General features: G+C 46.2%; 1 protein-coding gene across 1 annotated transcript in view; it reads left to right on the top strand.

The window, feature by feature from the left end:
- Positions 1-12257, top strand: part of CDC123 (cell division cycle 123) — a 49324-nt gene extending 37067 nt beyond the window's left edge. The window contains exons 11-14 of the mRNA XM_055296644.1: positions 849-877; positions 8195-8323; positions 11248-11385; positions 11978-12257. Coding sequence (XP_055152619.1) covers positions 849-877; positions 8195-8323; positions 11248-11385; positions 11978-12004 — 323 coding nt within the window. The 3' untranslated portion in view covers positions 12005-12257. The remainder of the gene's footprint in view (positions 1-848; positions 878-8194; positions 8324-11247; positions 11386-11977) is intronic.
- The last annotated feature ends 12075 nt before the right edge of the window (positions 12258-24332 follow it).

Here is a 24332-nt window from a genome sequence, read left to right as displayed (position 1 = left end):
TTGTATGTTTAGTAGAGATGGAGTTTCGCCATGTTGGCCAGGCTGGTCTTGAACTCCTGGCCTCAAGTGATCCGCCCACTTCAGCCTCCCAGTGTGCTGGGATTACAGGTGTGAGCCACTGCACCAGCCATGTTGATTTCATCTTACTTAACTAAAATCTATTTTTACTACTAAGTCAGTTCCCTGTCTTGTTTCAGATGTTTGATTGTGTATTTCAAAGGGGCTATCTACAGAGAACAAAGTCCATCTACCTTTCTAGCTTCTTTGAGTGATCAAAGACAGCACCAGTTACAAAGTAAACATTTGTGGGTTGTTTTTAGGAATTGAAAGTATATTGTGTGAGAGTTTTCATACATCTGAAAATTATATCTGCTATGATTTACATTTTCTCTACTTGCCAAGACTGGGCTCTGTGGCAGATTTGACTTACGATGAATCATGCTTCAAGGCTCATTAGATTTTATGCTTTCTATTATAAGCTTTACTCATTGCATTCTCCCAGATCAGTGATTGATGCCCCTTTCACTAGTACTGTGCTCAGTGACTCCTTCCATCTTTCCCATAGAACCAGTCTATAGTGGGGAACTGGTTGAGATGATGTTGGTGTTTGGTTTGAATTTTTAAATATAGGGGATTATGGTTGGGGAACAGAGAATAGTAAAGCAAAGTTACATAAATAAAACATTGCAGGATGCCTTTTTATGTTTGAGGTTTTGAGGTTTAGAAGCATTAAGTCCTCAGGGTCATTTATATTCTGCTGTCTTTGATTAAAACGTACTTTAATTTTCAAAAGATTTACATTGTGAAATATTAGTTCATTAATAACTGACTTTTTTCCTCCTTTACAGTTGTGTTCGATATATACAGAGACAGTAGGGTAAGTAAAAACTCTTCCTGATATGCTTTAAAATAAGAGTTGGTTTTATAAGCAGGCAGAGCATGCCTTTGTTATGTGTGTGAAGGATCCACTGCTCAAAAAATATTTTGTCTGGGTGCAGCAGCTCACGCCTGTATTCCCAGCACTTTGGGAGGCTGAGGCAGGGAGATCATTTGAGCTCAGGAGTTAGAGACTAGCCTGGGCAACATAGTGAGACCTCATCTCTACTAAAAATAAAAAAAAATTAACCCAGGCAAGGCACAGTGGCTCACGCCTATAACCCCAGCACTTTGGGAGGCCGAGGCGGGAGGATCACTTGAGGTCAGGAGTTCGAGATCAGCCTGGCCAACATGGTGAAACCCCGTCTCTACTAAAAATACAAAAAAATGAGCCAGGCATGGTGGCGGGTGCCTGTAATCCCGGCTACTCAGGTGGCAGAGGTTGCAGTGAGCTGAGATCGTGCCATTGCACTACAGCCTGGGCAACAGAGCGAGACTTTGCCTCAAAAGAGAAAAACAAAATATCCGGGCTTGGTGGTGTGTGCCTGTAGTCCCAGTTACGCAAGAGGCTGAGCTGGGAGGATCACTTGAGCCCGGGAATTCAAGGCTGCAGTGAGCCGTGATTGCGCCACTACTCTCCAGCCTGGGTGACAGAGTGAGACCCCATCCCCTCCTCAAATTTTTTTTTTCTCACACCAACTAAGGTGTTTGAAATTCACCATGGTCGAAAATCTCCCCTTAAAATATACCTAACATTAGGGGACCTAATACCTGAAATCATTGTATACCATGATTTAGGGATTCTTTATTGAACTGGTAGGTAAATGGACACCTTACATCCTACTTCTCATTTGTGTCAGAGGTCAGGGCCTGCTTAAAATAGTTCAGTTTGCCCACTCAAATGTGGCCAGGAGTTTGTCACTTGATATGTATGTAATTATTTTGGCCGGGTGCGGTGGCTCACGCCTGTAATCCCAGCACTTTGGGAGGCTGAGGCAGGCAGATCACCTGAGTCCGGGAGTTCGAAACCCGCCTGACCAACATGGAGAAACCCTGCCTGTACTAAAAATACAAAATTAGCCAGGCATGGTAACGCATGCCTGTAATCCTAGCTACATGGGAAGCTGAGGCAGGAGAATCACTTGAACCGGGAGGTGGAGGTTGCAGTGAGTCAAGATTGCGCTATTGCATTCCAGCCTGGGCAACAAGAACGAAACTCTGTTTTAAAAAATAATAATAATTATTATTATTATTATTTGTAGTCAACTAAAAGTGACTCAAAGTTTGAGTTACTTTTATCTTTAGACAGAAGAGGATTCGTTTATTTTTTAAATCTTAAAAGTGATGAAAACTTCTGTAAGGAAAAAGTTAAAGTGACTTAGTAAAGTTACTTACTGCTGACTTAATGAAGAATTACTAGGGCAGAGATTTCACTGTTCAAGACATGTCATCTTTATTAAGAAGTTTAGGTCACTAAATGTTGTTTGGTGCTGAGTGCTCTTTGACATTGTGAAGAAGCTAGCAGATGCGTTTTCCCGTGTGTCACCTACACACAAGCAGAATATTTCTCATTCTCCTTCCGTGCTTAGATCAGCCTCATTGTAAGTGAGACAGTTATTTGAATCTGAATCACCTTTGGACATCTTTGAGTCATCTTTGGACAAAAAGATATGGCCCATATGGTCATGTCCCAGAATAAATGTTAACTGTTCATTTAACTCTTACGTCAAAAGACATCACTATATTTTCACCTCTTTGTCTTCAAAGATGATGGTGTCTGTTAAGAGTTACTAGAAAGAGGGGCTTTAGGCCATTGTTGTGGCTCACACCTTTATATTCAGCACTTTGGGAGGCTGAGGTGGGAGGATGGCTTGAGCCCAGGAGTTTGAGATCAGCCTGGGCTCAACATAGTGAGACCTCTTCTCTACATAAAAATTAGCCAGGTGTGGTGGTTTGTGCCTGTAGCCCCAGCTACTCCGGGAGCTGAGTTGGGAGGATCGCTTGAGACTGGGAGGTTGAGGCTGCAGTGAGCCATGATCATACCTGTCATGACCAGGTTGTGTCTGGTCTTCCTCAGACTGCCATGGTGAATAATCCCATACGTGTGTCATTTCACACGCTGCAGGTGAATCTACAGGGTGAATTCCTAGAAGCGGGATTGCTGGCTCAAAAGTGAAATGTATTTTAATGTTTCAGTTTACCCTCGGTAGAGGTTACACCTGACCAGATCCCCCCAGGAACGCATCAGAGTACCTGCAGGCTTCCTCAAAGCTTGCCATTACAATATAGGGTCACACTCTTCAGGGTTTTTGGGGTTTCATAGAGAAATGATGTTTCACTATAATTTCTATTTCTATTTTTCTTAGTAAGTGAGGATGCAGTTTATCTTTTCATATATTTAAGGGTCGTTTCTGTGAACCATTGCTTCATGTCTTTTTCACCTTTTTCTATTGTCTCATTTTCCTCAAAATAGAGGCACTGTTTATGTATTATAGAGATTAGGCCTTTGTCATTAGTCTTTTCCTGTGAACAAGATCACATAGATTATTTGTTTCTTTTCTGGCTTTTGAATTTTAGCCATCATTTTAAAAAATACTTCCCCATGATTTTTGTCTAGTTCTTTTGTAATTTCTTGTTCTCCATTTCAATATTGGATGTTTGGCTTTTGTTCCTTTGCGTGTTTGGTATGCGGTATGGATCCCCCTTAGTCTTTTTGTCTAGCATCAATATATTTATATTATACTGTCCTTCAGACTGATGATGATTTCCCAAGTTCTTGCGGCTTTAATCCCTGTTGTGTTTACAGACCCTCATCCGGGTTGGTTGTTTCTTTTTTGTTTTGTAAATCAGTTTATTTATTTACTTTGAGTTCATCTTCAGTGAGCTTGTTGTTTTTGTTTGTTCTTTTGTTTGTGAGAATCCCAAAGATCCTAAATTTTGGGTTTTTCATTTGCTTCTACCATGTTCCTCAAAACTCATTCAGAGAAGGACAGTGTCATCGTCTCCTGCCCCGTCATTAGAACTGTCTCCTCACACTCCCTTTCCTGAGGCTGTCGCCTTCTGGAGTTTGCGTCTGAGTTCTGATTCCCTTCCTGTGGCCAGTCTGCTAGGAGACCCTCCCACGGGTTCCCACAGTGCTAGAGTTGATACACTTAGTTCTGTTCTTCGGGTTCTTCTTGTTTCTGGCCCCTGGGGATTTCCTGGTCTTTCTCATAATCTCAATTACACTTTTAAATGGCTTGTCATAGCATGTGTTTCATCCTGTTTGGAACAGCAGGCCTTGAGAGTTAACCATAGCTGGCTGTATTTCTGGAGCCCTCACATATCTCACACTCCAGCCAAAATAACCTGTTCCCACAACGGGCGGTCGTGGCGTGGCCTCTGCACGTGAGAGCCATCATTCTTGTTAAGTGGTCCGCTTTTCCTGCCAACATCACCCTCCTCCCAGGGCATCGCTGTTATCCCTCAGGTACCCAGGTCCTTTGGGAAGCGTTTCCAGCCTTCCCTCGCACATGTAGGCAGGCTCTCCTTTGCGCCTCTCCACTCTCACAATTCCCTGTTCTTGCCTCTCTTGAAGCAAAATACCCTGCACATTGCCATTGTTGGATGGTTTTTGGTTCTGTTTTGGGAAGGTGGAGATGTGTGTTCTGCTCAAGGCTGAGCTCTTGGAAGGAGTCGATTTTGTGTTACGATCTTCATGCCCTAGTGCCTAACAGTGTCTGGTCCCTAGAGCTTGATCAGGGCAGGGAGACAGTCAGTTGGTACAAGCACAGTTAGTCTGACTGCTCTTTGCTTATTGGATTGCCTCAAAGCAGAATTAACTTCTCAGGTTGTTCGTGCTTGAGATGTCACATGAAAACATGTTATGGCCGGGCGTGGTGGCTCACACCTGTAATCTCAGCACTTTAGGAGGCTGAGGAAGCAGGTCACCTGAGATCAGGAGCTCAAGACCAGCCTGGCCAACATGGGAAACCCCGTCTCTACTAAAAAATACAAAAATTAGTCAGGCACAGTGGCAGGCGCCTGTAATCCCAGCTACTTGGGAGGCTGAGGCAGGAGAACCACTTGAGCCCAGGAGGAGGAGGTTGCAATGAGCTGAGATTGCGCGACTGTACTCCAGCCTGAGCAACAGGGCGAGACTCTGTTTCAAAAAAAAAGTTATAAAATCCTGATCCTGATCTTCCTAGTTTATAGAAGTTACAGCTGGGTTTTTATTATTTACTTACTCAGTTTTTTGTACTTGAGGATAGCTTCTGAGCTACAGAGTACACTACCAATTAACAGTGGTGGTTTGTTTTCATTTAAAAATGTGTTTTGGGCTGGGTGCAGTGGCTCATGCCCGTAATCTCAGCACTTTGGAGGGCCTAGGCGGGCAGATCACCTGAGTTTAAGAATCGGAGACCAGCCTGACCAACATGGTGACACCCCATCTCTACCAAAAATAGAAAATTAGCCAGGCATGGTGATGCGTGCCTGTAGTCCCAGCTACTTAGGAGGTGGAGGCAGGAGAATTGCGTGAACCCAGGAAGGGGAAGTTGTAGTGAGCCGAGATCTCACCATTGCACTCCTGCCTGGGCAACAAGAGCGAAACTCCATCTCAGAAAAAAAAAAGGAAAAAATGTGTTTTGGTTTTTTGCATTGTGGCATATTCCTATATTAAAGATATGATGGTTTAAAAATAATGAGTTAGTTTTACTGATTATAAAAAGCCAAGTAGAGGCTGGGCGCAGTGGGTCACGCCTGTAATCCCAGCACTTTGGGAGGCTGAGGCAGGCAGATCACGAGGTCAGGAGATCAAGACCATCCTGACCAACACGGTGAAACCCTGTCTCTACTAAAAATACAAAAAATTAGCTGGGCGTGGTAGCGGACGCCTGTAGTCCCAGCTACTTGGGAGGCTGAGGCAGGAGAATCACCTGAACTCGGGAGGCGGAGGTTGCAGTGAGCAGAGATCGCACCACTGCACTCCAGCCTGGGTGACAGAGCGAGACTCCATCTCAAAAAAAGAAAAAAAAAAGTCAACTAGAAAAGGTTTGGAGGTTAGAAAATATCCATTTTGTTATCATGACATATATTGAAGACATCTTAGCAGTATTCTCCAAAATAAAATTGACATCGTTACCAAGAAGTTGTCTGATGGCTGATACTGTTTCACATAGTTCCAGGAATGAAGAAGTGGGTGCCGAATGGAGGTGAGGAAACAACTCAAGCGGTGAGAGATTTGCAGGGCGTCTCCTGGGGCTTGTATAAAATGAGGAACTTACCTAAACAGGGTGTGCTGAAAACATCCTGTGACAGGCCTGTGCCACTTAACTAGAGGTTCTGGTATTTGAAGCAAGTCCTAATTAGATGTTTCATCTTTCTTAACATTTTGCTCTTGCTCAGCTGAGAAACAGCGCCAGATATTAGGCATGCTGGCTCAGCGGTCTTGGTGCTTGGAATTTCACACACACACACACCCGCTCAGGACATTGCGGCAACACATTTATAGAAAAAAATTCATTATTAACAAAATGGCACAAATATATGAAGGTTTCAGTGAGAAAAGTGAAAAGGAGCAAAGATAAACCTTTGGAGGAAACATCCATCCACTTTGTGTCAATAGGTGTTCGTGATCAGATGCCATGGCTGTCATTCCTGGCGGCGCAGCCCATGTGTCCCCGCTCTGTGCGTGTCAGCACTGGCTGTTTTCTGCTCAGAGGCCCTAGCCCTACCTCAGCGCAGTGCCCCCAGCTCAAAGGTGACCTTTCCCTGAGGAGCGTCACCAAATTGCCCACCTGTGGTTTCAGAACAGGACAAGGTAGACATTTGTTTCAGAGGTTGGGGTGTGTTTTTTTTAACCTCCCCTTCATATGCTGTCAAGCTCTATTGTACAAATGGAATGCTTACTACATTCACATAGAAAGAAAACGGCATCTTCAGGCTGGGCACGGTGGCTCACGGGGAGGCCAAGGCAGGAGGACATTTGAGGTTAGGTGTTTGAGACCAGCCTGGCCAACATGGTAAGAGCCTGTCTCTTGTAAAAATAAAAAATTAGCTAAGCATACTGGCACATGCCTGTAATCCCAGCTACTCAGGAGTCTGAGGCAGGAGAATCGCTTGAACCCAGGAGACGGAGGTTGCAGTGAGCCAAGATTGCACCACTCTACTCCAGCCTGGCAACAGAGTGAGACTCTCACAAAAAAAAAAAAAAAAAAGGAAAGAAAGAAAGGAGAAAGCATCTTCATACTTGCATATGGTAAAAAAAAAAAATCCACTCTAGGCAGCAGCCCGTCCCGAGTCAGAAGCGCTGCTCTCTGGAGCCACAGGCACTGCCTGGCTCTGTCCGGCTCCCCCTGAACGGAGCACTGAAGGCTCCAGGAAGGCGCTTTGGTCAGACTGCAGACCCTTAGCCTTTGAGTGACAGTTCCCTTTCCTACTGGAATTTTTTTTTTTTTTTGGAGACACAGTCTTGCTTTGTCACCCAGGGTAGATGGAGTGCAGTGTTGTGATCACAGCTCACAGCAGCCTTGACCTCCTGGGCTCAAGCAGTCCTCCTACCTCAGCCCCCCAAGTAGCTGGGACTACAGGCGTATGCCACTGCATTCAGCCAATTTTTGTATTTTTTTGTAGAGATGGGGTTTCACCATGTTGCCCAGGCTGGTCTTGAACTCCTAAGCTCAAGTGATCTGTCCACCTCAGCCTCCCAAAGTGCTGGGATTACAGGTGTGAGCCACCGCACCCGGCCCTGCTGGAATCTTTGACCTAAAGTTCTAATGTGGCTTGAGGCTGCAGTTGGAAGATATCTCTTAGGCAGAGCTTTTCTGGGTCCCTTCTCTCTACATCCACAGGGAGCCCTCCCTTTAGATCTCTGTCTACTGTATTCAGACAGGTGGCCCTTTCTCAGATAGGACCTAGAGGGATGATCTTTTGAAATCAGTGAGAAGATTTTTAAGATTAGAATAATATGAAGACTATCCTTCTGGCCAGGTGACGTGACTCATGTCTGTAATCCAAGCACTTTGGGAGGCTGAGGTGAGGGGATTGCTTGAACCCAAGAGTTCAAGACCAGCTTGGGCAACATGGCGAGACCCTGTCTCTAAGAAAATACAAAAATTAGCTGCATGTGGTGGTGCATGCCTGTAGTCCCAGGTACTCAGGTGGCTGAGGCAGGAGGATCCTTTGAGCCCAGGAGGTCAAGGCTGCAGTGAGCCGTGATCACACCACTGCACTGCAGCCTGGGCACAGCATGACACCCTGTCTCAGAAGAAAAAAGCGTTTCTTTCTCAGAAGACAGAGTATAGACGGTGTTTTTGTTTTTTCTCTCTCTGTGCTACAGGGGAAGGTGTGGCTCATTGATTTTAATCCATTTGGCGAAGTCACAGATTCACTGCTGTTCACCTGGGAAGAACTGATATCTGAGAACAACTTAAACGGCGATTTTAGTGAAGTAGATGCTCAAGAGCAGGTATGACATTTTTAAGATAGATACAACGTAAACCTTTCCAGTCTACTCACTGACTGCTTGTTGTTCAGATGCATAGGTAGGCGGCATGGCCAGGACCCTTGGGAAGTGCAGAGTGTAACACAGCTTTACTAATAGCTAACTTGCCCGTGGTGGTGGTCAAAGAAGGGAGCCCCACTTAACTTTGTATACAGAAGTCAGGATCATCTGATCAGTTATTTTAGTTCTTTTTCTGAGCTTCTTCTGTCACACCCCCCCGGAGGAATCTTGGTCCCAGATCAGCTCATGCATCTGTTCCTTCTGACCCCAGCCCCAGCTGCTGAGGCTGACGGAGAAGTTACACACGTGCAGACCAGTGGATTCCTGTCAGCTTTCTCCTCCATTTTCACGGTGACGGGTTCACGCCTTGACGCTTCTCAGTCTCCCATCATTCCTTCCTTCCTCTCACTGGATGATTTAACTTCCTTTTTCCAGGAAAAGGGAACCCACTGATGAGCATTCCCTCAGTTGATTTCTCATCACACCTACAAGCTTGTCCGTCCTTCCTGAGTCTAATCTCCCCCCTCCGGACACTGTGTCCCCCTCTGTCACCTCCCCACTCTGGACACTGTGTCCTCCTCTCTCACCTCCCCCTCAGGACACCGTGTCCCCCTCTCTCACCTCCCCCTCAGGACACCGTGTCCCCCTCTCTCACCTCCCCCTCAGGACACCCTGTCCCCCTCTCTCACCTCCCCCTCAGGACACCGTGTCCCCCTCTCTCACCTCCCCCTCAGGACACCGTGTCCCCCTCTCTCACCTCCCCCTCAGGACACCGTGTCCCCCTCTCTCACCTCCCCCTCAGGACACCGTGTCCCCCTCTCTTACCTCCCCCTCAGGACACTGTGTCCTCCTCCTCTTTCTCCAGATGCCCTCTGCTCTTTTTCCAATTCTTCCTCTCTACCAACTCTGTCCATCCAGATTTAGTCATGTTCAGATACCTCCCATCCGAAAAAAACAAAACATTGTTCAACCCGGTTTCTTCACCCAGCCACTCTCTCCTTTCCTGCCAGCTTCACAGCCAGACCTTCCTGAAACAACTTTGTAGTGCTGTTTTCTGCCCATAAAAGTAACATGTCCGAGACGGGCGGATCACGAGGTCAGGAGATCGAGACCATCCTGGCTAGCACGGTGAAACCCCATCTCTACTAAAAATACAAAAAAAAAATTAGCCAAGCGTGGTGGCAGGCGCCTATAGTCCCAGCTACTTGGGAAGCTGAGGCAGGAAAATGGCATGAACCCGGGAGGCAGAGCTTGCAGTGAGCCGAGATCGTGCCAGTGCATTCCAGCCTGGGTGACAGGGCGAGACTGTCTCAAAAAAAAAAAAAAAAAGTAACGTTCTCATTCTTAAAAGAAAATTATAAAATCACCTACGATTTGAGAACCTTGAGAACCAGTGTTTATATTTTGATATATAACACGCATTTAAACACATACCTAGACCTTTGTAAATAAATGAGATCATACTACATACACAATTACATGTCCTGAGATTTTCACAGTGTTGTCTTGTGAGCATTTTATATCTTTCAAAAAATAGTTTTGGGCCAAATGTAGTGGCTCACACCTATAATCGCAGCACTTTGGGAGGCCGAGGCTGGTGGATCACCTGAGGTCAGGAGTTCGAGACCAGCGTGGCCAACATGGTGAAACCCCGTCTCTACTAAAAATACAAAAAATTAGCCGGGAATGGTGGCAGCTGCCTGTAATCCCAGCTACTTGGGAGGCTGAGGCAGGAGAATTGCTTGAACCTGGAAGGCGGACGTTGCAGCTGTGAGCCGATTGCACTCCAGCCTGGGTGACAGAACGAGACTCGATCTGAAAAACAGGCCGGGTGCGGTGGCTCACACCTGTAATCCCAGTACTTTGGGAGGCCGAGGCAGGTGGATCACCTGAGGTTGGGAGTTTGAGACCATCCTGACCAACGTGGAGAAACCCCGTCTCTACTAAAAGTACAAAAATTAGCCAGGCGTGATGGCGCATGCCTGTAATCCCAGCCACTCAGGAGGCTGAGGCAGGAAAATCGCTTGAACTTGGGAGGTGGAGGTTGCAGTGAGCCGAGATCGCTCCATTGCATCCAGCCTGGGCAACAAGAGTGAAGCTTCGTCTAAAAAAAAAAAAACTAGTTTTGGCAGCTGGGCATGGTGGTTCATGCCTGTAATCCCAGCACTTTGGGAGGCCGAGGCAGGCAGATCACCTGAGGTCAGGAGTTTGAGACCAGCCTGGCCAACATAGTGAAATCCCCATCTCTACTAAAAATACAAAAATTAGCCAGACGTGCTGACGCGTGCCTGTAGTCCCAGCTACTCGGGAAGCTGAGGTGGGAGAATCGTTTGAACCTGGGAGGCAGAGGTTGCAGTGAGCAACACAGACCTGGGCAACAGAGATTGCGCCCCTGCACTCCAGACTGAGAACAGAGCGAGACTTTGCCTCAAAAAAAAAAAAAAAAAGAAAATAGTTTGGGCAGGGTGCAGCAGCCCACCGAGCCTGTAATCTTAACACTTTGGGAGGCCAAGGCAGGAGGATTGCTTCAGCTCAGGAGTTCAAGACCAGCCTGGGCAACATAGTGAGATCCTGCCTGTACTAAAATTTAAAAAACTCAGCAGGGCGTGGTGGTGCATGCCTATAGTCCCAGCTACTTGGGAGGCTGAAGTGCGAGGTTCACCTGAGCCCAGGAGGTCAAGGCTGCAGTGAGCCACTGCACTTCAGCTGGAATTACAGACGTGAGCCACCATGCCCGGCTCATTTTAACTTAAGAATCTTCCTTTCTCCTTATCAAGTACAGAGGAAAACATGGAGTTGAAATTGTTTTGCTAGATTCTTTTTTAGTTCAGAGAATAGGCCTAAAAATAAATGATTGACATTCTTTCTCCTTTTTCTTCTTTGTACAGGATTCCCCAGCTTTCCGTTGCACAAACAGTGAAGTGACAGTCCAGCCCAGCCCCTATTTGAGTTACCGGCTACCCAAGGACTTTGTAGACCTCTCTACCGGGGAGGACGCTCACAAGCTAATAGACTTCCTTAAGCTGGTAAAGTCTATGTGCATTTAGTATGCTGGCCATCTTTTCAAATAGACCTTCAAATTGGCTTTTATATAATATTTCATTGGAATCCTGTATCACCTAGACTTTGATGGTTATGAATAGAACCGAGTTACTGAGTTAGAGCATTTTCTAATTAAATATGAAATAGGAACTGAAGGCATAATTTATTGATTAGAATGACAGAAAATGTTTTTATGCTGTACATGCCTTTTGAACATTTTTCAAAATACTTGTAACTTTGAAGAAAGTGTGTATATTGTTAGAGGGCTGCAAGGAGAGCAGGTCTCCGCTCTGGTGGTGATTTTGCTCCAGAGGGAATGTGAATATTTATATTTTTGTATGGATTTCTGTGTAGGAGTTTTTGTATGTATGGAAGAAAGAGAAGAAAATACTCAAATACCTGAGGATAATTTGCTCAGGAGTCAAAGTGATAAACTAGTTTAATGAATTAAAGCATGGTTTTCCATGACAATTTTTAATCACATCCTTTGCCAAGACCTCTAGAAAATTACACCTGCTGAGCAGATATCCCAAGAAGCATGTGCTATTTTAACGTCCCCTTGGTTTTCTTTGACAGAAGAGAAATCAGCAGGAGGACGACTGATGAGCCTGCTGGAGCTGGAGAAGAGGAGGCCCCGCCCTGCTGCTCCTGGAGCTGCTCAACAGCTGCAACTTCCTGCCCACCCTGATGCGGGCGGGCCAGGCAGTGTGGCCATCAGCCGCTTTTTATATTCATGTACATTCACCTGGGAAAAAAAACAGAGGGACTTTGCTACTTGTAAAAATAACATAATAAATAGATCTTAAACATAGGAAACCATACTCTTCTGATAATAAAGTGCTTTCTATGAAATACATTGCTTTTCTACCGAGTCATTATTTTATTTATTTATTTTAATTTTTATTTTTTGAGACAGTCTCGCTGTGTCGCCCAGGCTGGAGTGCACTGGTGCAATCTCGGCTCACTGCAACCTCTGCCTTCTGGTTCAAGCGATTCTCCTGCCTCAGGCTCCCGAGTAGCTGGGATTACAGGTGCACGCCACCACACCCAACTGAGTTTTACACTTTTGGTAGAGGCAGGGTTTCACCGTGTTGGCCAGGCTGGTCTGGAACTCCTGATCCTCAAGTGATCTGCCCACCTTGGCCTCCCAAAGTGCTGGGATTATAGGTGTGAGCCACCACGCCCACCCTGTTTTATTTAGGGACAGTCTTGTTCTGTTGCCCAGGCTGGAGTGCAGTGGCACAATCACAGCTCACTGCAGCATCAATCTCCTGGACTCAGGCAGTCCTGCCTCAGCCTCCTGAGTAACTAGGACTACAGGTGCATACCACCACGCCCGGCTGATTTTTGTATTTTTTTGTAGAGATGTGGTTTTGCCATATGGCCTTTTTAAAAGGCCACCATTTTTAAGTGATATCAATTGTGCCTAATATACCGAGGCTTTATGATGTGCCAGACATTCTACTAAGAGCTCTTTCTGTATGAGTTGACATCACCAAGCAATTTGAAGGATACAGCATCACAATTTCCCAGGGTAACTGCCCGACGTGGTATCCTGTGGTAATCTTCGTCCTCAGTACTTGATCTTTATATTCAGTACATCAGATGCCCTTTCTTTTTTTCTTTTTTTTTAATTAGTAGAGATGGGGTTTCCCTGTGTTGTCCATACTGATCTCAAACTCCTGGCCTTAAGCGATCCTCCTGCCTCAGCCTTCCAAACTGCTAGGATTACAGGTGTGAGCCACCACGTCTGGCCTCAACTGCCATTTCTGGGGCCAATTATTTTTTTGTTTGTTTTTGAGATGGAGCTTTGTTCTTGTTGCCAAGGCGGGAGTGCAATAGTGCCATCTTGGCTCACCACAACCTCTGTCTCCTGGGTTCAAGCGGTTCTCCTGCCTCAGCCTCCTGAGTAGCTGGGATTACAGGCAGGCGGCACCATGCCCAGCTAATTTTGTATTTTAAGTAGAGACGGGGTTTCTCCATGTTGATCAGGCTTGTCTCGAACTCCTCACCTCAGGTGATCTGCTTGCCTCGGCCTCCCAAAGTGTTGGGATTATAGGTGTGAGCCACCGCCCCTGGCCTAAATTGTTTAATGTACAGGTACTTCAAAAATACTTTTGTTTTTTTAAACTGCTTACAGGTGCCTACCCACCTATGATGGATTTAGTATCAAGGGTTGATTTTAAGTTTAGCTTTGGAAGCTGGCTTTGTCAAGATGGCATTTTACCAAGCCAAAGAAAATGTAAATATATTTGATACCAATTGAAAACATTCAGACTAGGCTGGGTGCAGTGGCTCACGCCTGTAATCCCAGCACTTTGGGAGCCCGAGACCGGCAGATCACCTAAGGTCAGGAGTTCAAGACCAGCCTGACCAATATGGTGAAATGCCATCTCTACTAAAAATGCAAAAATTAGCTGGGCATGGTGGGCGCCTGTAATCCCAGCTACTTGGGAGGCTGAGGCAGGAGAATCACTTGAACCTGGGAGGCAGAGGTTGCAGTGAGCTGAGATCGCACCACTGCACTCTAGCCTGGGTGACAGAGCGAGCCTCCATCCCCCCGAAAAAAAAACTATATTCAGACTATATAAAATAAAAAGACCCAAGCAAAATTTGGCAGAGAGTTCATAAACTGTACAATTCTCATTACACTTTTGCACACATTTTCCTGGGGAAACTGGACTTCAACTCTCAGGTCACTTTCTAAAATGTGATTTTTGTACATTGTTTACTTAGTGTTTTTAATTTTAGTTGATTTTCCTGATGTTAATATCAAATGTAGGATAATATGCAGGAAATATTCTCCTAAAGCCCAATATAATTTATACTTGCCTAAAAATTACTTCTGTTTTAAGACAGAGTCTCACTCTGTCTCCCAGGCTGGAATACAGTGGCACGATCTTGGCTCACTGCAGCCTCTGCCTCTTGGGTTCAAGCAATTCTCCTGCCTCAGCCTCCCGAGTAGCTGAGATTACAGGTATGCACCACCACACCCAGCTAATTTTTGTATTTTTAGTAGAGATGGGTTTTCACTATGTTAGTCAGGCTGATCTCAAACTCCTGGCCTCAAGAGATCTGCCCGCCTCAGCCTCCCGAAGTGCTGGGATTACAGGCGTGAGCCACCGCACCTAGCTCTAAAGTTTTGAATCGTCCTTTTATTTTACTGGCATTTGTTCTTTCTTTGAGGTACCTCAGGCTTGTGCTTGAATTCAGAAAATGGAAACCTGTGTCCTTCCTCAGCGCGTCCCTGCAGTCCTCCCTTCTGAAGAGAAGACACTGCCGCGGTTGCCTTTGAAAGGTTGGGGTAAATACGTGCTTTGTCCTGCAGGCGGTGCCATGTCGCATGGGCCACCTGGAGACAGCACGCTTTGCCAGTTTTGTTTTCGAGAGTCTCATTTGATTTGCATTTTCTGAGTTCGTAAGGTTTTCTTATCTCAGCCATTTCTCTTTTTGATGATTTAGGATCGTTAAAAAACAAGCAGAAACCTTATGTGACAGTTTTTTGACTAAGTTTGTTATCTGCAAAGTGTAAGAAGATTTTTCTGGAGTCTGTTAAGTGAGATAACTCATAAACCTATACTGTAGTGCACTGCACATCACAGACCACAGACAAATGATAGCTATTGTCAATCATTCTGCTTGGCAGACTTCTGTACAGTATATGAAAGGCACGTTCTTTTTAGCAGAGTCAAGAAAATATATATATATATATTTAGTAGAGACGGGGTTTTGCCATGTTGGCCATGGCTGGTCTCGAACTCCTGACCTCAGGTGATCCATCCACCTCAGCCTCTCAAAGTGCTGGGATTATAGGCGTGAGCCACCACGCCCGGTCCCTTCTTTTCTTTTTTAACAGATGACAAAATTGCTCCCCAAAGATGTTGGCTTTCCCAAAACCTTCCCTGTAGCAGGATCTAAACATTGTTTTATTCACATGTTGTCCTTGGCTCATGCTAAGGAAAGAATAAATCCCACTTACCACTCACACACAGTGCAGGTATGTATACACCTTAGAAAGAGATACGACCGAGCACGGTGGCTCACGCCTGTAATCCCAGCACTTTGGGAGGCCTAGGCAGGTGGATCACAAGGTCAGGAGATCGAGACCATCCTGGCCAACATGGTGAAACCCTGTCTCTACTAAAATACAAAAAATTAGCTGAGCATGGTGGTGCATGCCTGTAGTCCCAGCTACTCGGGAGGCTGAGGCAGGCGAATTGCTTGAACCCAGAAGGCAGAGGTTGCAGTGAGCTGAGATCACACCACTGTGCTCCAGCCTGGTGACAGAGTGAGACTCCGTCTCAAAAAAGAAAAAAAAAAAAGATGCTTGAGGACTAGGCCGTGCGTGGTGGCTCATGCCTGTAATCCCAGCACTGTGGGAGGCTGTGGTGGGTAGAGTGCTTGAGGTCAGGAGTTCAAGACCAGTCTGGCCAACATGGCGAAACCCTGTCTCTACCAAAAATACAAAAAATTAGCCAGGTGTGGTGGTGCGCACCTGTTTTGAATCCCCACTATTTGGGAGGCTGAGGCAGGACAATCACTTGAACCTGGGAGGCAGAGGTTGCAGTGAGCCCAGATTGTGCCACTGCACTTCAGCCTGAAAGTCAGAGCAAGATTCCATCTCAAAAAAAAAAAAAAAAAAAAGTTTGAGGAACAGAAATCTAAGACATCGTAACAAAAATGTAGTGAAGAAATAGCTAAAAGTTTTAGGGTTAGGCAATAAGTCTGGCATGAATGACCTAAAGAGAGAACGCATTCAGGTGTGTCTTTTTTTTTTTTTAATCAAAGAAAACCAAAATAAAACGATAACTGGCAACATAGTAAGACCCTGTCTCTAAAAAAAGTTTTTGTTTTTTTTTTAAAGACAAATTAGCCAGACATGGTGGTGCATGCCTGTAGTCCTAACTACACAGGAGGCTGAGGCAGGAGGATCGCTTGAGCCCAGGAGTTCAAGGCTGCAGTGAGCTATGATCTCACCACTGCACCACCACCCCCCAAAAAAATAAATAAAAAGGAAACAAAGGAAGAGTCCTGGCGTGGTGGTCCACGCCTATAATCCCAGCACTTTGGGAGGCCAAGGCGGGTGGATCACCTGAGGTCAGGAGTTTGAGACTAGCCTGGCCAGCATGGTGAAACTCTGCCTCTACTAAAAATAATAACAAAAAATTAGCCTCTACTAAACTGGCCTGGCCAACATGGTGAAACTCTGCCTCTACTAAAAATACAAAAAATTAGCCAGGCTTGTTGGTGTGTGCCTGTAATCCCAGCTACTCAGGTGGCTGAGGCATGAGAATTGCTTGAATTTGGAGGGTGGGGGTTGCAGTGAACCGAGATCGCGCCACTGCACTCCAGCCTGGGCAACAGGCGCAGAGCCAAGCCGAAGCCCTAGTGTTCTCCAAACTGTCACCCCAGACTCACAATATGTACTAGACAAATTGTAGGTCTTCTTTTCTTCCTTCCAACTGAGTTCATTCCCCCACCCTCCCTCCGTTTTCTCCTCCTAAGAAGTCATTTTGTTCAGCCACAGTTTATAAGCAGGGCTCACTGTTTAGGTCTGAGGAACAGGACAGGGTTGTACTAAGCGCTTAGGCAATGATTCTTATCTGGGAAGGGCTGACAGCTTATTCTTTAATGTCTACAAATTGCTTTGAAGATGAAAAATGCTACAAAAATGTCAAGTAATGTTATTGCTTTTAGGAACATTTGTTTTCCATCTTGTAAAAGACATATATCTCAGGCCAATGAAAGCCAGAGCTTCCAAAGCCAGACTGAGTTTCTCTCACTTACAAAAGAACCGTAGCCTCCTCTGCATGTATTGGTAATGCTGAGAGCATTGGAGTTCTTAGTTCTTTACAAAAAAAAAAAAAAGTCACCAAAGAAAGAGGACACCAGGAGGCCAGGTACGGTGGCTCATGCCTGTAATCCCAGCACTTTGGGAGGCCGAGGCAGGTGGATCATGAGGTCAGGAGATCAAGACCATCCTGGCCAACATGGTGAAACCTCGTCTTTACTAAAAATACAAAAATTAGCTGGGTGTGGTGGCACATGCCTGTAATCCGAGCTACTTGGGACCCTGAGGTAGGAGAATCATTTGAAACAGGGAGTTGGAGGTTGCAGTGAGCTGAGATCAGGCCACTGCACTCCAGCCTGGGGACAGAGTGAAACTCCGTCTAAAAAAAGAAACTGAGGCCACCAGGAGCTGGATGCAGTGGCTCAAGCCTGTAATCCCAGCATTTTGGGAGACCGAGGTGGGAGGATCAATTGAGGTCAGGAGTTTGAGACCAGCCTGACCAACATGGCAAAACCCCCATCTCTACTAAAAATACAAAAATTAGACAGGCATGGTGCTGGGCACCTGTAATCCCAACTACCGGGAGGCTAATGTGGGAGAATCATTTGAACTCAGGAGGCGTAAGTTGCAGTGAGCCAAGATCATGCCATTGCACTCCAGCCTGGGCAACAGAGTGAGACTCTGTCTCAAAAGAAAAAAAAAAAGTGCCAGGTAGGGACATAGGAAAGAAGGAATGGAGAGGAAGGAATACTCTCAAATACTTTTTTTTTTTTTTTTTGGAGACTGGGTCATGCTCTATTGCGCAGGCTGGAGTTCAATGGCATGATGATAGCTCACTGAAGCCTCCAACGGCTGCCCTCAAGCGATCTTCCCACCTCAGCCTCATATGTAGCTGGGACTACAGGCACACACCACCACGCCTGGCTGATTTTACTTTCATTTTTTTTGTTACCCAGGCCGGTTTGGAACCCCTAGACTCAAGTGAACCTCCTGTCTCAGCCTCCCAAAGTGCTGGGATTACAGGCATGAGCCACGATGCCTGGCCACTCTCAGGTCCTCATGGGGAAATAAATAGAGTATGAATGGATACAACATTGTAAACAGACAACTTAGAAGACAGTCCAGTGCAGAAAGGGCACAGGTACCTCTCAATGAGTTTATAGGTATGAGGAGTGAAAAGGACATCAGATGGCCACCTCTCATCACCCTTGGTGGCCACAGACTTGTCTTTTTTGAAATCAAAATGAGAATGTCCAAATGAATCTTTTTTTGGGGGCAGCAGAGGGGAAAGGGGGATGGAGTCTTGCTCTTCTGGCCCAGGCTGGGGTAAAATGGCACAATCTCGGCTCACTGCAATCTCCGCCTCCCGGGTTCAAGCAAGTCTCCTATCTCAGCCTCCCTGGTAGCTGGGATTACAGGCGCCCGCCACCACGCCCGGCTTATTTTTGTATTTTTAGTAGAGATGGGATTTCGCCTCCCAAAGTGCTGGGATTATAGGCGTAAGCCACCGCACTAGGCCCAAATGAGTCTTAAAGAAAAGAGAGACAAAGATCCCAGGATATGATTTGCCCACTTCTGGATTTTGAATGCAAAATAATGCTCCCCCAAAACTCGAATAATGGGAAGAAGTATGGCCAATCAGTTAAGAAGTTTTGGTTGCAAACAACAGAAACTAACTCTGGTTAATGAAAGCATGTACTGGAAGGATGTGAGGTGCCTCAGGAAATTAGCGCAAAGTGTGTAAGCTCCACAGAGAGAACGGAGACAGGAAAAACTTTGCAGATGCAAAAGACACTATCCCAGGACTTAGCTACTAGAGAGGTTCTGGCTTCTGTCCTGATGACACTGGGCTCAAGATTCAGTATCCGGCTCGGTGCCATGGCTCATGCTTGTAATTCCGGCACTTTGGGAGGCCAAGGCGGGTGGATCTCCTGAGGTCAGGAGTTTGAGACCAGCCTGGCCATCATGGTGAAACCCCATCTGTACTAAAAATACAAAAATTAGCCAGGTGTGGCGGCGGGTGCCTGTAATCCCAGCTACTCGGGAGGCTGAGGCAGGAGAATTGCTTGAACGTGGGAGGCAGAGGTTGCAGTGAGCCGAGATTGCACCATTGCACTCTAGCCTGGGCAACAAGAGTGGAACTCCATCTCAAAAAAAAAAAAAATTAAAATTATTTTTTTGTCTCCCAGGCTAGGGTGCAGTGGCATGATTATGACTCATTGCAGCCTCAATTTCCCAGGCTCAAGCTATCTTCCCACCTTAACCTCCTGAATAGCTGGGACTATGGGAATACACCACCATGCCTGGCTAATTTATTTTTAGTAGAAACAAGGTCTTGCCATGTTGCCTAGGCTGGTCTTGAACTCATGAGCTCCAGCAGATCCTCCTGCCTCAGCCTCCCAAAGTGCTGAGATTACAAGCATGATCCACAACGCCGGGACCCTTCCCAATGTTCTCTATGATCCTTTCTGCATCTCCATCCAGTACCCTTAGGACCTCACACCTGTCTGTCTGTAATAATCAAGCAGTTGGGCTTGCGAACCTGCTTTCTATCTTCCTTGCGTCTTTCTTGTTGGATGTAGATTCCATATACCCCATGTAATTTCACTCTGATCTGTGTAAACTTATTTTCCATGACCCTTAAAACATCTTCAGCTCCCAGCAAGTCTGTCTTCTCCATGTTCTTTCAATATCCTGCGGCAATCCTGCTGGCTGCCTCCCCTCGAAGCTTCCTGCTCACCTGGAATATGAATGCCCTCCTTAAGCTCATCTGTCCATTTAGGCCAGAGATTCTCAGTCTTAGTCATATATTCTTTTTCTTTCTTTTTTTTTTTTTTTAGATGGAGTCTTGCTCTGTCTCCCAGGCTGGAGTGCAGTGGCACGATCTTGGCTCACTGCAAGCTCCGCCTCCCAGGTTCACATCATTCTCCTGTCTCAGCCTCCCAAGTAACTGGGACTACAGGCGCCTGCCACTACACCTGGCTAATTTTTTACATTTTTAGTAGAGATGGGGTTTCACTGTGTTAGCCAGGATGGTCTCGATCTCCTGACGTCATGATCCACCCGCCTCGGCCTCCCAAAGTGTTGGGATTACAGGCTTGAGCCACAGCACCCGGCCATATATTCTTTTTCTTTTTCTTTTTCTTTTTCTTTTTTTTTTTTCACATAGAGACAGGTTTGTGCATTGGGCGGCGGAGGGGTCTTGCTATGTTGCCTAGGCTGGTCTCAAACTCTTGGCCTAAGGATCCTCCCACCTTGGCCTCTCAAAGTGCTGAGATTACAGGCATGAGCCGCTGCACCCGGCCCCTAGTTGTGTATTCTAATTACCTGGAGAGTATTTTTCTCTTAATCAATGGAAAATACTCATCCAGACCAATTAAACTGGAACCTCTGGGGCCCAGTAGTTTGTTCTTGGTTTTGTCTTTTGTTTTTGAGAGGGAGTCTCCCCTCTGTTGCCCAGGCTGGAGTATAGTGGTGTGATCTGTGCTCACTGCAACCTCCGCCTCCCGGGTTCAAGTGATTCTCCTGCCTCAGCCTCCTGAGTATCTGGGATTACGGGTGCCTGCCACCACACCCAGCTAATTTTTGTATTTTTAGTAGAGTTGGAGTTTCACCATGTTGGCAGTGGTTGGCCAGGCTGGTCTCAAACTCCTGACCTCAGGTGATCTGCCTGCCTCGGCCTCCCAAAGTGCTGGGATTACAGGCATGAACCACCAGATGGGCCCAGTAGTTTGTTGTTTATGTTTGTTTGTTTTGAGACAGAGTTTCACTCTTGTTTCCCAGGCTAGAGTGCAATGGTACAATCTCAGCTCATCACAACCTCTGCCTCCCAGGTTCAAGCAATTGTCCTGCCTCAGCCTCCCAAGTAGCTGGGATTACAGACTGTGCCACTAATGCCTGACTAAATTTTGTATTTTTTAGTAGAGATGGGGTTTCACCATGTTGGTCAGGCTGGTCTCCAACTCCTGACCTCAGGTGATCTGCCTGCCTTGGCCTCCCAAAGTGCTGGAATTACAGGCGTGAGCCACCGCATCCGGCCAAGGGCCTAGTAGTGTTAAACATCCCCCAAATAATTCTAATGTACTGCTAAAGTTTAGACCCCCTATTTAAATATTAGGCCTTATGTGAGCATCTGTTAACCCCTCCTGCTCCTGAGGCCCTCCCAGACCAATGTAGCCACTATACCTTTGTCCTCCTCCTTCTTTGACCCTCTAGAGAGGTACAGTCCACATTGTCAAACCAGCAGGTAGTTACCTGCTTTATTGTATTAATTGCTAGTTGTCTAGGTGTTTGTTTATATGACAAGCTCCCGAGGCAGGAATGAAATGCTTAGATTAATAAGCTTTTCCAGATAATGAAATATAATACAAAATAGATGGAGACACCCTCAAGAGTATTCCAAGTCACTGCGAGTGGGCAGGGAGAGGAAATTGTCCCCACAAAGTTCATATGTTGAAGAACTATAACCTTCATACCTGAGAATGTGACTGTGTTTGGAGATAGGCCCTTTACAGAGCTGATGGTTAAAATGAGGCCTTTGAAGTGGGTCCTAATCCAATATGAGGGTGTTCTTATAAGAAGAGGAAATCTGCACACAAAGACACCAGGGATGCCCAAGTGCAGAGGAAAGGCCACATCCAGGACACAGCAAGAGGGTGGCCATCTGCACACTGGGGAGAGAGACCTCAGAAATGCACCCTGCTGACACCCTGATCTTGGACTTCCAGCCTCCAGAACTGTGAGACAATAAATCATGTTGTTTAAGCCACCCTTAAAATCCTGTCTGTTGTATTTGGTTATGACAGCTCCAGCAAACTAACACATGAAGTAAAGATGAGAGCAAATTAAAATTATAAGTTTAGGGAAAGTAATCAAAATCATATTTACAAGCTCTGAGCTAGCAGATGCCATTCGTTAACAGGATCAGAAATCACTGTAAATTGCCCTCCCAGGCAATACTAGCTAGATGCACTGCTAAATGCCAAATGCATCTTTACAAAGGATATTAGAAACACACAAACACATGCCCATGCATAGAGCACAGCAGAGGAAGACCTACACCTGGCAGACTAGGGTTTTTTGTTTTTTTGTTTTGTTTTTTTTGAGACGGAGTCTTGCTCTGTCACCAGGCTGAAGTGCAGTGGCACGATCTTGGCTCACTGCAATCTCTGCCTCCTGGGGTTCAAGCAATTCTTGTGCCTCAGCCTCGCGAGTAGCTGGGACTACAGGTGTGCACCACCACAGCCAGCTAATTTTTGTATTTTTAGCAGAGATGGGGTTTCATCATATTGGCCAAGCTGATCTCGAACCCCTGACCTCAGGCAATGCTGTCCACCTCGGCCTCCCCAAGTGCTGGGATTACAGGTGTGAGCCACCGTGCCCAGCCAGACTGTGATTTTAAGAGGGCATTTCACATTGTGAGAGCTTTAGACACCCCAAAACCTGAATCTGTCCTGCAAGATAAAGGCACAAAATAATCAGGTGGATGGAATTGCTGCTCTTTATAAAGAGATTTTTAAAATTTCAGTCTGAATTGGGATATAGGAGCTTTTCTACAATGATAGTATGATAATAAACTTGTGGCAGACACCCTCAAGCTGACTACCAATGAGCCCTCGTATAACCTCTTCCCTGGAATGCAGGTGAAAACTATGACTTGATTCTAACCAATAGATTATGCTTAGAATCCTTGAAGCCCTGACCTCCTGGGATCAAGCGATCCTCCTGCCTTGGCCTCCCAAAGTGCTGGGATTACAAGTGTGAGCCACCGTACCTGGCCACTACATGGCCTTTGATTTCACTTTTCTCCAGCCCGCCAGCCACATCCTGCCTCCGTCTCTCACCTGATTCATGCTGCTGTCTGAGGTTTCTCTGTCTCATCTTTTTTATTTTTATTTTTGAAACGGAGTCTCGCTTTGTTGCCCAGGCTGCTGGAGTACAGTGGCACAATCTTGGCTTACTGCAGCCTCCACCTCCTGGGTTCAAGTGATTCTCCCACCTCAGCCTCCTGAGTAGCTGGGACTACAGCTACAAACATCCAAACTATGTTAGATGGTCATGAGGTGTCACAATAAACTCTCAGGAAAATAATGGGGGAGCCTGAAAGTGACTTTGAGTGTCAGGAAGGTTTCTGACCTCAACTCTCTGGAAGCCAGGGGTGGGCATATCTCAAAAGATGGGACAGGCTGGGAGCAGTGACTCACACCTGTAATCCCAGCACTTTGGGAGGCCGAGGTGGGCAGATCACTTGAGGTCAGGAGTTTGAGACCAGTATGGCCAACATAGTGAAACCCCATCTCTGCTAAAAACACAAAAATTAGCCGCGCGTGGTGGCGTGAACCACCACGCCCAGCTAATTTTTTTGTGTGTTTTTAGTAGAGAAGGGGTTTCCATGTTGGTCAGGCTGGTCTCAAACTCCTGACCTCAAGTGATCTACCTGCCTCAGCCTCCTAAAGTGCTGGGATTACAGGCATGAGCCACTGTGCCTGGCCAGTTCATGAAATCTTAATCTGAACAAAAGAACTCAAGAGTTTGAGCGGCTAGGTGCTGTGGCTCATGCCTGTAATCCCAGCATTTTGGGAGGCCGAGGTGGGCGGATTGCCTGAGATCAGGAGTTCGAGACCAGCCCGGCTACCATGGTGAACTCTGTCTGTACTAAACACACACACACACACACACACACACACACACACACACACACAAATTAGCTGGGTGTGGTGGTGCCCGCCTGTAGTCCCAGCTACTCAGGAGGCTGAGCCAGGAGAATCGCTTGAACCCCGGAGGCGGAGGTTGCAGTGAGCCAAGATCACACCACTGCGCTCCAGCCTGGGCGACAGAGCAAGACTCTCTCTCTCAAAAAAAAAAAAAAAAAAAAAAGAGTTTGAGCAAGAGAGAATTCCGACTTAATTGAAAAAAAAAAATACAGTGACGCAGGTATTTGTTCAAGGGCTGTTATGTCCCAGGCCTTGAGTACTTCTGATGATGTGATGAGATCAGCCAGCCACACAAGACCATTCACTGAGTGTCTTCTGTAAACTCGACACTGTGGTCTCACCATCAAAAAAGAAAGAGTGAAAAAACAGAGAAGGGTGTTTGTAGCTTTAGGGGGCTGTGGCGTTTCATAGGTTGGTGGACTTGAGG

Source organism: Symphalangus syndactylus, chromosome 10 (assembly GCF_028878055.3).
Source record: "Symphalangus syndactylus isolate Jambi chromosome 10, NHGRI_mSymSyn1-v2.1_pri, whole genome shotgun sequence".
Taxonomy (NCBI): domain Eukaryota; kingdom Metazoa; phylum Chordata; class Mammalia; order Primates; family Hylobatidae; genus Symphalangus; species Symphalangus syndactylus.
The sequence above is the reverse complement of the archived record's forward strand: the minus strand, read 5'-3'. Positions and strand labels throughout refer to the sequence as shown.